At 42.0% G+C, this 14,680-nt stretch overlaps 1 protein-coding gene across 1 annotated transcript; it reads right to left on the minus strand.

Moving 5' to 3' along the window:
• Positions 1-1,582: 1,582 nt before the first annotated feature.
• On the minus strand, positions 1,583-10,932 carry LOC143288584 (maternal protein exuperantia-1-like). Its single transcript, XM_076597207.1, has 3 exons — positions 10,631-10,932; positions 6,031-6,188; positions 1,583-4,584 (listed from the first exon to the last, which is right to left on the minus strand). The coding sequence occupies exons 2-3, from the start codon at positions 6,173-6,175 to the stop codon at positions 3,809-3,811; spliced, it is 921 nt and encodes a 306-aa protein (XP_076453322.1). The 5' UTR covers positions 6,176-6,188; positions 10,631-10,932; the 3' UTR covers positions 1,583-3,808.
• Positions 10,933-14,680: the final 3,748 nt, after the last annotated feature.

A 14,680-nucleotide genomic window follows, 5' to 3' on the forward strand; every position in this document is an offset into this window, starting at 1 on the left:
TTCATACACAGTGAACAAGTTGAAACGAAAAATGAAAATTTGACGGGTATATTTTTTACATATTAAAACTTGAAAGTGCCCACCACCATGGCTAACAGATATAAAAGTGATAAATACAGGCAAGTAAAACACAGAACAGTGAAGCAGTAAATACAGGGCAGTAAAACACAAGACAGTGAAGCAGTAAACACAGGGCAGTAAAACACAAGACAGTGAAGCAGTAAACACAGGGCAGTAAAACACAAGACAGTAAACACAGGGCAGTAAAGAAGACAGTAAAGCAGTAAACACAGGGAGTAAAACACAAGACAGTGAAGCAGTGGTTAACACAGGGCAGTAAAACACAAGACAGTAAACACAGGGCAGTAAAGAAGACAGTGAAGCAGTAAACACAGGGCAGTAAAGAAGACAGTGAAGCAGTAAACACAGGGCAGTAAAGAAGACAGTGAAGCAGTAAACACAGGGCAGTAAAGAAGATGGCCAAGCAGTAAACACAGGGTAGTAAAACAAGACAATGCAGCAGTAAACATAGGACAGTAAAACTCAAGACGATGAAGCAGTAAACACAGGGCAGTAAAACACAAGACAATGAAGCAGTAAACACAGGGTAGTAAAACACAAGACGATTAAGCAGTAAACATAGGGTAGTAAAACAAAAGACAGTAAACACAGGGCAGTAAAGAAGACAATGAAGCAGTAAACACAGGGCAGAAAAACACAAGACAATGAAGCAGTAAACACAGGGCAGTAAAACACAAGACAGTGAAGCAGTAAACATAGGGCAGTAAAACACAAGACAATGAAGCAGTAAACACAGGGCAGTAAAACACAAGACAGTGAAGCAGTAAACACAGGGCAGAAAAACACAAGATGGTGAAGCAGTAAACACAGGGTAGTTAAACACAAGACAGTAAACACAGGGCAGTAAAACACAAGACAATGAAGCAGTAAACACAGGGCAGTAAAACAAAAGACAGTAAACACAGGGCAGTAAAGAAGACAGTGAAGCAGTAAACACAGGGCAGTAAAACACAAGACAATGAAGCAGTAAACACAGGGCAGTAAAGAAGACAGTGAAGCAGTAAACACAGGGCAGTAAAACACAAGACAGTGAAGCAGTAAACACAGGGCAGTAAAACACAAGACAGTGAAGCAGTAAACATAGGGCAGTAAAACAAGATGATGAAGCAGTAAACACAGAGTAGTTAAACACAAGACAGTAAACACAGGGCAGTAAAGAAGACAGTGAAGCAGTAAACACAGGGCAGTAAAACACAAGACAGTGAAGCAGTAAACACAGGGTAGTAAAACACAAGACAGTGAAGCAGTAAACACAGGGCAGTAAAACACAAGACAGTGAAGCAGTAAACACAGGGCAGTAAAACACAAGACAGTGAAGCAGTAAACACAGGGTAGTAAAACACAAGACAGTGAAGCAGTAAACACAGGGCAGTAAAACACAAGACAGTGAAGCAGTAAACACAGGGCAGTAAAACACAAGACAGTGAAGCAGTAAACACAGGGTAGTAAAACACAAGACAGTGAAGCAGTAAACACAGGGTAGTAAAACACAAGACAGTGAAGCAGTGGTTAACACAGGGCAGTAAAACACAAGACAGTGAAGCAGTGGTTAACACAGGGCAGTAAAACACAAGACAGTGAAGCAGTAAACACAGGGCAGTAAAACACAAGACAGTGAAGGAGTAGGTAACACAGGGCAGTAAAACACAAGACAGTGAAGCAGTAGTTAACACAGGGCAGTAAAACACAAGACAGTGAAGCAGTAGTTAACACAGGGCAGTAAAACACAAGACAGTGAAGCAGTAGTTAACACAGGGCAGTAAAACACAAGACAGTGAAGCAGTAAACACAGGGTAGTAAAACAAAACAGTGAAGCAGTGGTTAACACAGGGCAGTAAAACACAAGACAGTGAAGCAGTGGTTAACACAGGGCAGTAAAACACAAGACAGTGAAGGAGTAGTTAACACAGGGCAGTAAAACACAAGACAGTGAAGCAGTAGTTAACACAGGGCAGTAAAACACAAGACAGTGAAGCAGTAAACACAGGGTAGTAAAACAAAACAGTGAAGCAGTGGTTAACACAGGGCAGTAAAACACAAGACAGTGAAGCAGTGGTTAACACAGGGCAGTAAAACACAAGACAGTGAAGGAGTAGTTAACACAGGGCAGTAAAACACAAGACAGTGAAGCAGTAAACACAGGGCAGTAAAACACAAGACAGTGAAGCAGTGGTTAACACAGGGCAGTAAAACACAAGACAGTGAAGCAGTGGTTAACACAGGGCAGTAAAACACAAGACAGTAAACACAGGGCAGTAAAGAAGACAGTGAAGCAGTAAACACATGGCAGTAAAACACAGGACAGTGAAGCAGTAAACACAGGGCAGTAAAACACAAGACAATGAAGCAGTAAACACAGGGCAGTAAAACACAAGACAGTGAAGCAGTAGTTAACACAGGGCAGTAAAACACAAGACAGTGAAGCAGTAAACACAGGGCAGTAAAACACAAGACAGTAAACACAGGGCAGTAAAGAAGACAGTGAAGCAGTAAACACAGGGCAGTAAAACACAAGACAGTAAACACAGGGCAGTAAAGAAGACAGTGAAGCAGTAAACACAGGGCAGTAAAACACAAGACAATGAAGCAGTGATGATCACAAACCATGCCAGTCATTTTCCACTAATGATCACAGCTACAAAACGTGCCAGTCATTTTCCACTAATGATCACAGCTACAAAACGTGCCAGTCATTTTCCACTAATGATCACAGCCACAAAACGTGCCAGTCATTTTCCACTAATGATCACAAACCATGCCAGTCGTTTTCCACTAATGATCACAGCCACAAAACATGCCAGTCATTTTCCACTAATGATCACAAACCATGCCAGTCATTTTCCACTAATGATCACAAACCATGCCAGTCTCATTTTCCACTAATGATCACAGCAACAAACCATGCCAGTCATTTTCCACAAACAGTGCTAACCAGCTCACAACAGCCACAAAATGTGCTAGTCCTTTTCCACAAATGGTGCTAACCAGCTCACCACAGCTACGAATCATGCTAGTCATTTTCCGCAGTACTAAGCAGCTCACAAGAGCCGCAAAACATGTTAGTCATTTTCCACAAAAGTATTAACCAGCTCACAACAGCCATAAACATCCTTGCCATTTTCCACAAACAGTGCTAACCTGCTCACAAGAGCACAAAACATGCTAGTCATTTCCACCCCCCCCCCCCCCCCCCCAAATTGTTTACCAGCTCACAGCAGCCACAAATTGTGTTAGTCATTTTCCAAAAAACATTATTAACCAGGCCACAACAGCCACAAAACATCCTTGCTATTCTACACAAAGAATGTTAACAGATTGAAACAGCACAAAACATCCTGGTCATTTCCCACAAACAATGCTAACAAATTTCAACTGCAGCAAAAACCCTAGTCATTTTCCACAGACAGTGTTCCAGAACAGGCTCACAACAGCCAGAGGTAGCTGTTCAAATATTCATAGTTCACTATTTTTAGAGGGGAGAGGAAAAAAAAAAGAAAAGGAAAAGAAGAAGAAGAAGAAAAGCAAACAGGTGCAACCACAGTGAATGTGTAATAGTTGTATAAAACTTAGCATGATCACAAGTGACAGAAAGGAACAGAAAAAAAAAGTATGCAGACATCCGCACAAACATAAAATAAACCTTTCCCACCCAGACAGTGTCTGTTGTGGCAGTCTCTACGCCTGGATCACAAGGCTTTGTGTGGTTCAAGGCTCCTGTACGGTCACCTTACTGTCCATCACCTGGGGTAGTAGACCTGTCAGACTGGAGCTCCTTGATGATGTTGTCAATGATTCTGTTCACTCTGGTCAGCCTCTCTCTCAGCAGCATCTTAACTCCTCCTTCTCCAGCCCTCTGAAATGTGTCACGGACTTCATCCCAGCCCAGCTCATTTTCGGCAGCCTTAAAAGCCATGCTCTGAGTGATCACCTTTTTCCCTGCCAGTCTGTCCCATTCAGGCTTCACCTCAAAATAGCGAATGAAGTGTCGCGCGGTGAAGAAGTGACGTTCAAAAGCATCGTGTTCGGGCTCAGCCTTTTCCACTATCTGCTGTAGAGCCAGGGCGTTCTTCATGGCATCGTGTTCTGGGTAGTCACTTTTCATGTAGAACCTGTACAAGTCCTGCTGACCGTGATTCTTTAACTGTGGGCAGAGTTCCTTGAAGAGCGGCAGAGTGTTGACAAAGCCATGCACAGCCTGCTGGAACTGCTCCTTCAGCCCGCAGGCAGTCAGAGCATGCATCAGTTTGTGGCACTCAAACCTCCTGGTGTTGTGGGTCACCAGCACCACTGGTTCATTGCCCAGGAAGCCGATGAAGGCTTCCAGGGCACGGGTGATTTTGAGGGGTTCCACTTTTTTGCCATGTTGGTACATGTGTTCACCATGGCATATGATACCAGTGCGTTCGAAGGCATGTGGATCCATTTTAACTTTGGGCAGCACGAAAGTGCTGATCTGATTCGGCCCACTGCATGCAGCAATCCATGTGATATGGCAGTCTCTTTCTGTGGGGAGAACATTACAATGATCATTATTGCATGTGTTGTATTAAAAAAAAACAGAAAAAAAGCACATGTTGCAGTGTGTCGTGTTGCACTGATTAGCATAAACTTTGTGTAATATGGATTGTGTATTGTATCCTTCATTCCTTCATTTTTAATCTGTTGCGATGGTATGATAGATAAACACACACACACACACACACACACACACACACACACACACACAACCCCCCCAAAACAACAACAACAACAAAAACACACACACACACAAAAAACAAACAAACAAACAAACCGCAACAACACATAACTTATTACTGTTTGTGAAAACCGTATGTCTACTTTGATAAAACAGTTCTCGAAAGAAAGGAATTTCAGCTGCAAATGTCAAACAAAAAAATCACTTAAATTATCAAGAATATGAAACTTGTGGAAGCTTTTATCTCCCAGCAAAGTTGAGTGTGGTTTGCATGACCATTTATTGACATTTATTGATTCTTGATTGCACTGTCACAGACTCACTTTGTTGTCTATGTTTTCATCCCAAAAGAGTGAAAGAAGCAAGGACGGGCGCAACAGCCGAGTGGTTAAAGCGTTGGACTTTCAGTCTGAGGGTCCCAGGTTCGAATCACGGTGACGGCGCCTGGTGGGTAAAGGGTGGAGATTTTTCCGATCTCCCAGGTCAACATATGTGCAGACCTGCCAGTGCCTGAACCCCCTTCATGTGTATACGCAAGCAGAAGATCAAATACGCACGTTAAAGATCCTGTAATCCTTGTCAGCATTCGGTGGGTTATGGAAACAAGAACATACCCAGCATGCACACCCCCGAAAACGGAGTGTGGCTGCCTACATGGTGGGGTAAAAAACGGCCATACATGTAAAAGCCCACTCGCGTACATACGAGTGAGCGTGGGAGTTACAGCCCATGAACGAAGAAGAAGAAGAAGAAAGAAGCAAGTTAATATTTCCAAAGTGTGTGGATGCTGTGTAGGTGCAGATACACGCATCTGTATGCTTACCCTGATCTGTCCATACACGGCAACTTCAAGGCATGCTTTCTTGCAGCCAAAAAGGAACTATCAGTGACAGGCTGCCGCAGGAGGTACATTTTTGTGAAACAAAAAAAAAAGAAAAAAAAAAGGGGGAGTGTGATAACGGTGGCACTTCTTGGGATTGTGCTTTGAATGGTGATGGACATCAGGGCTGTCCTCAACAGTTTCTGTCATTGCCTTGTGCAGCAGGTGCCTGCATAATTTTTTAAGTGCCTGGGTGACACCAGCGTGTGGTGAGAAATTGGACTAACACTCGCTGTATGAGTCTTCCCGTTAAGAGCCCACTCCTGAGCTTCAGTAAGCTGGACTGACCAGTCAGCCAGCCAGCCAGCCAGCCAGACAGACAGACAGACAGACTGAAACCTGTACGCAGCTTGCTGCAGAAGGAATAACATACCAAAGCCTGTGGTTTGCACATCGAAGTACACAAAGCGACGGTTTGCAGTGTTGATGGGACGAGGTACATCAATGTCCATCTGTTCAGCTGCCTCCTCCCTCCTGTCACCGATGGCGTCTCCGCCCTCTGCCCCTGCTGCTGCCATGCTGGTTGAAAACCTGATAGTGATACGTCAAAAAACATGGCTGTCTGAAAATTTGATACTTTAGAAACATGTCAGTCTGAAAATTTGAAATTTTGATACCTTAGAAACATGTCTGTCTGAAAATTTGATACACCAGAAAGATGTCTGGCTGAAAATAGATACATCAAAAACATGGCAGTCTGAAAATTTGATACATCAGAATCATGTCTGAAAATTTGATACATCAAAAACATGGCTGACTAAAACTGTCATACATCAGAAACATGGTTGGCTGAAAACATGATATATCAGAAACATGGCTGAATATTTGATACATCAAAAACGTGTGTCTGAAAATGTCATTCACCAGAAACATGGCAGGCTGAAAACATTATACATTAGGAACATGGCTGTCTGAAAACTTGATACATGAGAAACATGGCTGTCTGAAAACATCATATGCCTGAAACATATGAAAATTTGATACATCAAAAACATGTATGTCTGAAAACATCATACATCAGAAATATGGCTGGCTGAAAACATCATACATCAGAAACATGGCTGTCTGAAAACATCATACATCAGAAACATGGCTGGCTGAATACATCATACATCAGGAACATGACTGTCTGAAAACATCATACATCAGAAACATGGCTAGCTGAATACATCATACATCAGAAATATGGCTGTCTGAAAACCTGATATGTCAGAAACATGGCCGTCAGAAAATTTGATACATCAAAAAAATGTCTGTCTGAAAACTTGATACATGACAAACATGGCTGGCTGAAAACCTGATATGTCAGAAACATGGCTGTCTGAAGATTTAATGTATTAGAAACATGGCTGTCTGAAAAAAATCGATGCATTAGAGACATGGCTGTCTGAAAAATTGATGCATTAGAAACATGGCTGTCTGAAAACGTCATACATTCGAAACCTGACAGGCTTAAAACCTGATATGTCAGAAATATGACTGTCTGAAAACTTCATACATCAGAAGCATATCTGTTGGAAAATTTGATACATCAGCAGCATGTCTGTCTGAAAACTTGATACATTAGAAACATGTCTGTCTGAAAATTTCATACATCAGCGGCATGTCTGGCTGAAAACTTGATACATTAGAAACATGTCTGTCTGGAAACTTCATACATCAGCAGCATGTCTGGCTGAAAACTTCATACATTAGAAACAAGTCAGTCTGAAAACTTCATACATTAGAAACATGGCTGTCTGAAAACTTGATACATTAGAAACATGGCTGTCTGATAACTTGGTGCATTAGAAACATGGCTGTCTGGTAACTTGGTGCATTAGAAACATGGCTGTCTGATAGCTTGGTGCATTAGAAACATGGCTGTGTGATAACTTGGTGCATTAGAAACATGGCTGTGTGATAACTTGGTGCATTAGAAACATGGCTGTGTGAAACCGAGCATCAGAAACATGGCTGTCTGATAACTTGCTGCATCAGAAACATGGCTGGCTGATAACTTGGTGCATTAGAAACATGGCTGTCTGATAACTTGGTGCATCAGAAACATGGCTGTCTGATAACTTGGTGCATTAGAAACATGTCTGATAACTTGGTGCATTAGAAACATGGCTGTCTGATAACTTGGTGCATTAGAAACATGGCTGTCTGATAACTGCATTAGAAACATGGCTGTCTGATAACTTGGTGCATTAGAAACATGGCTGTCTGATAACTTGGTGCATTAGAAACATGGCTGTGTGATAACGTGGTGCATTAGAAACATGGCTGTGTGATAACTTGGTGCATTAGAAACATGGCTGTGTGAAACCGAGCATCAGAAACATGGCTGTCTGATAACTTGGTGCATCAGAAACATGGCTGTCTGATAACTTGGTGCATTAGAAACATGGCTGTCTGATAACTTGGTGCATCAGAAACATGGCTGTCTGATAACTTGGTGCATTAGAAACATGTCTGATAACTTGGTGCATTAGAAACATGGCTGTGTGATAACTTGGTGCATTAGAAACATGGCTGTCTGATAACTTGGTGCATTAGAAACATGGCTGTGTGATAACTTGGTGCATTAGAAACATGGCTGTGTGATAACTTGGTGCATTAGAAACATGGCTGTCTGAAACCGTGCATCAGAAACATGGCTGTCTCATGTCTCAAAACAATACATCAGGTGCAAACTTGCGTTGAAACAGGGGTTAGCATGAAAATAGTAGAATGTGTGGTGTGAAACAGGGGAGGTGTGAAAACATTGGGAAACAGGGGTTAATGAAAATGGACAAGCACTTGGAAAAAATTTAAAAAAACAACAACAAAAAAAACAACAACAAATTATGACAAGATTTATATTTGGTGGATCTGGTACAACTGTTCTTTGTTTTTGTTATAGACCACATACTGAAAGTGAACTTATTTGTCCATTGTATAACGATGCACGGTGAAGTCAAATTGATTTTGTGTTTTGCCGGACCGCCTTGGAGGACATTTGTGAACAATTCATTCCTAAGAAGTTTTACAGACACCCCTCTGTATTCAACCTTCAATTGTTATTGACCTCATTGAATGAGGATGATGATTTGCCATATATTTGTGTCAGGTGTTTCAGATTTGTTCTGTCAGTTGAGCTTAACATGTATTGTTGTAATTTTGTTTGTTGAATCCAGTGTTCAATGTGATGTACCATTGATTTAATGTTTTCACGCCACCCCCTTCATGAAGGGCTATGGCCTATAATGAATATAATATCTGCATTCACATTTGCATTCACATTCTCTCTGTCTGTCTGTCACACACACATACACACACGCATACACACATTCACACATTCTCTCTCTCTCTCGCACACACACACACACACACACACACACACACACACACACTTTCATGAGTGTGCACACACACACACACACACACACACACACACACACACACACATGCACTTTCACATGTGGGGCATCCAGTTAATACATTTCCCACTAAAATACATCACTGTTACATGACAACCCTTGGTCTCACAGATTTTGGCACTGTGCTATCACTTGCCCCCAGTTTAATGTAACTTTACTGTAATTAAGTACATTTACATTTTGGGGGGTTGTTTTTATTTGTTTATTTGTTTGGGTTTTTTGGGGTTTTTTTTTTTTCATTCTGTGTTGAAGTTTTACACAAGACAAAAGACAGCATGCCTGATTATATTTACATTTTTGTTGTTGTTGTTGGATTTGTTTGTTTGTTTATTTATTTTTTGTTCTTGTCTTCATTCTGTGTTGAAGTTTTAAACAAGATAGGAGACTGCATCAAGCATGCCTGATTTATACATGTACATTTTTTTTTTCGGGAGGGGGGGGGGGGGGTAGTTTTTTGTTGTTGTTTTCATTCTATGTTGAAGTTTTACTCAAGACAGGAGACCACATGTTCTGCACATAGCACACAGTGGTAGAGGGAGAAAGAAAATAGAGTTGACATGTTAAGTCAGCAATAGACTTGTGACCCTAATCTCTCCATTCTTCGGTATGAAACGAAAACCTTTATGAAAAAAAAAGAAAAAAAGAAAAAAAAGAAAAAAAGAACAAAAAAAAAAAAGAACCCCACAGGAAAATATTAAATTCAAAGAATAAAAGATAACAATAAGCTGATGGTCAAAGTGACCGAGAGATTGAACTTGCACACATGCATGTGCAAGTGTGTGCGCACGCGTGCACACAGACACACACACATACACATACACTCACTCACTCACTCACTCACTCACTCACCTCACTCAAATTAGAGATCTCTTTTTGCAAAATGCAACAAGCCGAAACAACAAAAGAATCAGACAACGAACAGTCGCAGTTGATAAACAGGCGATTGGGCCAGTCCAGTCAATCAGGAGAAAGACGCATACTGTTGGACACGTTCAGGCTTGTTTTCACAAACAGGAATCTGTCGAGTCTGTTTGAGCATAGACACTAGTATCTCAGGATTTCTAGTGTCTGTGGCTTGAGATAAGCTCTGTGGGTGGTGGGCTGTGTTTTCTGTTGTGGACAGATCACTGGAGTCCAGGAAATCAGCAGTAAACTGTGAGGCAACAGAATCACTCCATAGTCATAGTAAAAATAAAAATGAAAATAAAAGTGTGAGATCTTGTGCGTTTCGTGTCTGACTGTCATGTTATTATTTCTAACGGGCTTGGAGAGGATTGAAAGCGCAATGTAAATGCACTATTATTATGACTGCACATTTCATCAGATGATGTGTCCAATGGTCCAGGGTCACACACACACACACACACACACACACACACACACACACACACACACACACACACACACACAAGCTCTCTCTCTCTCTCTGTCTCACTCAAAATTAGATATGTATATATATATCTCTCTCTCTTTGCGAAACAGGACAAACCAAAACAGCAATAGAATCAGAACAACAAAAGAATCTGTTTGGGCCACTCTAGTAAAAACACGAGAAAGACGGACCCATACCGTTGGACACTGATGCTGCGTTGTTGATGGGAGTTCCTTCAGGCCTGTTTGTGTTCACAAACAGGAGTCTGCCGTCGTGCTCAAGTTTGCTCCCGCCCCTGTGGGTGGTGGGGGTGTGCCAGTGTGCTGCAGAGGACACTGGTCGTTACCGGATCGAGGGTCTTGCTGGCAGGGACAGCTGGTCATCTACATGCAGCCAGACCACCTGGGCATGGACACTGACGTGTATCTGATGTATTTTCTGTGTGTGTGTGTGTGTGTGTGTGTGTGTGTGTTGCCCGGGCTTCAAAAGATTAGAAGGGGTAGCGAATTGCGCTCAGCCAACTCCGATAAACGTAGACTGTGTTTGCTGTGTGTTGCGGCACATACTGTCGCCGGGACAAAATTGTCACCGGGCACATGATTATCATCGGTACATAATTGTCACCGGCTCTCTCTCCCCTCCATAGTCTCTTGTCTGTCTGTCTGTCTGTCTGTCTGTCTCTCTCTCTCACTGTCTCTCTCCCTATGTCTCTCTCTTTCGGTGGAGGAGTCATGATGGACTGCATGCATGTATATATATATATATATATATATATATATATATATATATATATATATTTGTGTTTTTGTTTGCACGCATATTTGCACTACACATACACTAATTTACACACACAGAGACACAGACACATCACAAACACACACACACACACACACATGCGCGCGCGCACACACACCACACACACACACACACACACACACAGAGACTCACACACACACACCCACACACACACACACACAGACTCATACACACACACACACACACACACACACACACGTAAATTCTTGCAGCAAATACTGTCACCAGTGCAGTTGCTTTTTTTTAGTGACACGCCCGGGGCGGCATAAAATGATGTCGCTGCCGAGAACGTCGGCACACATTGTCGCCGGCGACAAAATAAAGCTGGCAACAGCTTATAGCGCAACAGTGTACTGTTTGCTGCAGCTGACGTGTCCGCGATTTCTCTGAAAAGAGTACTTTCAGGTCTACTTTCGGTTCGTTCCCTGCTATTGTATTAATGATTTGGTGCTCGGATACATGTATCGGATTGCGGCACCTTTATCGGTACAAGTTTCAGTTTCAGTTTCACTTTCTCAAGGAGGCGTCACTGCGTTCGGACAAATCCATACACGCTACACCACATCTGTTGAGCAGATGCCTGACCAGCAGCATAACCCAACGCGCTTAGTCAGGCCTTGAGTGCATGCTTACATATTTGTGTACCTATGAAAGTGGATTTCATTTTACGTAATTTCGCCAGAGGACAACACTCTCGTTGCCATGGGTTCTTTTTCAGTGCGCCAAGTGCGTGCTGCACACGGGACCTCGGTTTATCGTCTCATCCGAAAGACTAGACGCTCAGTTTGATTTTCCAGTCAAACTTAGGAGAAAGGGCGAGAGCGGGATTCGGTACAAGTTCGAACTGTTATCTTCTAAACTGCGGATCGATGGTTTGATGCGCCTCTCGTCGGTATCAGTGAGAAAGCTTCATGGTTTTTTGTTGTTGTTTTTGACTCACTTGTGTAAACAAAGTGAGTCTATGTTTTAACCCGCTGTTCGGTTGTCTGTGTGTGTATGTGTGTGTGTGTGTGTGTGTCCGTGTGTCTGTGTGTCCGTGGTAAACTTTAACATTGACATTTTCTCTGCAAATACTTTGTCAGTTGACACCAAATTTGGCATAAAAATAGGAAAAATTTGGCATAAAAATAGGAAAAATTCAGTTCTTTCCAGTCATCTTGCTTAAAACATTATTGCACCTCTGGGATGGGCACAAAAAAATTTAAAAAAAAACAACCTAATTATATGCAAACTGCATTTACTGTTATATTTATATTTTTTGTATTCTCTAAATTTGGCACTTTGACCTCTTATTCTGACACAACAACAAGAGGAGTCATTATTATCATTTTTTGTTCAATAAGGAACTTCTTTTGCTAAGCATGGAATTTTTATTTATTTTGCAAACGTTTTGGTGCAGATAGTAAAAAAGGGAAATTACTCTGTAATTAATGCTAGGGGACTTAATTTATCACAAGTGAGTCTTGAAGGCCTTGCCTCTCTTGTTTAAATTTTTGTTCGCAACAGAAGTCGGATGTATTTTTACGAGAAAAACCTCACAGTTTGTTGTCTTTGAACTGTCGCTGTCTTTTTCTTTCTGTCTGTTTGTCTCTCTGATGCACACCACTGAGATGTTCAGGATACAGGTCCATACAGCAGGATGTCTTAATACTGAAAAAAAACCCCCAAAACCCCAGCAATATAAGACAGTGTGTTTGTATGTGCGTGCGCGCGCGTGTGTGTCCTTCCCCCTCTCTAAGACGTTGCCTTAGTATATATATATATATATATATATATATATATATTATACATACACAGAGAGAGAGAGATGCACAATACTTTCAACTACAATTATGGTACTTTCACAAAGCATGCCAATGATAAATGAAGAAGTTAAGGTATGAATAAACAAAGGAATAAAACAATGAATACAAGTGCATTACTCACTACAGCAGTAGAATGGAAAGCAAAATATCTCCAAGTTGTAGGTATAGGGTAGGTATGGGTAATTGCGAACGATCCAGTTGAAGCGACTAGTTCAACGTGTGAACTGTAAAGAAAACGTGACGTGCGATAGTCTTGAACGTAGTTCCTTTGTTTTTGAAGGCTTTCTCAAACTGGTTGCACCAGTAAAAGTTCGTCTGCTTATTCTTTTCAATGTTTTGTCGACGTTCGAAATAGCATGGGTGCCTGTGGGTAAATGCGAACGGGCAAGTGTAAATGCGAACGATGGCTTTGGGTTCATGTAGACAATTAAAACAGAAGCAGGTCTTTAACTCTTTAGACATATATTTGGAACATCGCACCAGACTGTTGTATTGTTGGTTTTGATCACACGTGCACACGAACACATAAACAGAAAATTTAAACACACACACCCCACACCGCACACAAACACACCCTTTTGAGAGTGCTCAGTAACTGTGTATCATCGTTCGCAAATAGGCTCAAGTCAAAATATCCTATGGTCTTATGGCAAACGACACTATTATGCAGATTCCTGTCAAAACTGACGTTCTGATCTGTCACCAGTATGCTTTCTTAAATTCTCCCAGCTCTGGTAGTGCGCATTCAACATATATATCCGATCACATCAACTATTTCAAACTGGGTCAAAGTTCAAGACCTACAACTTGTTTCCCTTGGTTTTAGGATTTTGAGAGCACGTTTGAAAGCTTGGTCGACAGTGGTGAGCGAAGAGAAGCAAGAGCGCGGAAACAGCCAGAAATGGCTGATGTTTGACTGGTTCTTGGAACTGGATAGTCTTTAAGGTATTAGAAAAAAAAAGTCGAAGCAGACGTTAAATTGTGAAATGTAACCGCTAAGAACGCTTCGAAGTGGGGCGGTATACGAATCGTTCGCAGTTACACGCTGTTCGCAATGAACCATACCTATCCTACTTCGTTTCTCACACTGATTTATCCCCGCATACTCAAGAGTACAACCTAGGCCTGTTTAGCGCGTTGGGTTTTATGCGTAGATCAGGGGTAGGTCCTTTAAATTCGAGTACTCTCTCTCTCTGTTAATTGTTTAGTACTAACATAATTTAGACTTTTTCTTTCTTTTCTTTCTTTCTTTCTTTCTACGTTTGTTTTGTTTGTTTCTCTATGAACTGTGTGAGTCAGTGTGGTCATGGACACACACATCCGCTGTGTTGAGCGGATGAATGTGTCCTGTGTTCCGTGCGGCTGAAAGTCTCCACTTTGCCTGCCGAAGTGACTGCTGCACTCCGCTCTTTACTGCTGTTCTGAATAGCTGCAGCCACAGCACTGCACTGCACACGACAGCACAGCACAGCACAGCACAGCAAAGCACAGCACAGCACAGCACAGCACAACACAGCACAGCACAGCACAGCACAGCACAGCACTGCACACGACAGCACAGCACAGCACAGCAAAGCAGAGCACAACACAGCACAGCACAGCACAGCACAGCACACACACACACAC

This window comes from Babylonia areolata, chromosome 12, assembly GCF_041734735.1.
Source record: "Babylonia areolata isolate BAREFJ2019XMU chromosome 12, ASM4173473v1, whole genome shotgun sequence".
NCBI lineage: Eukaryota > Metazoa > Mollusca > Gastropoda > Neogastropoda > Buccinidae > Babylonia > Babylonia areolata.

Coding starts and splice junctions, on each gene's coding strand:
- LOC143288584 (XM_076597207.1), bottom strand. CDS start 6,175: ATGGCAGCAGCAGGGGCAGAGGGCGGAGACGCCATCGGTGACAGGAGG. Junction 4,585..6,030: donor TGTGCAAACCACAGGCTTTG/GTATGTTATTCC, acceptor TTCTCCCCACAG/AAAGAGACTGCCATATCACA.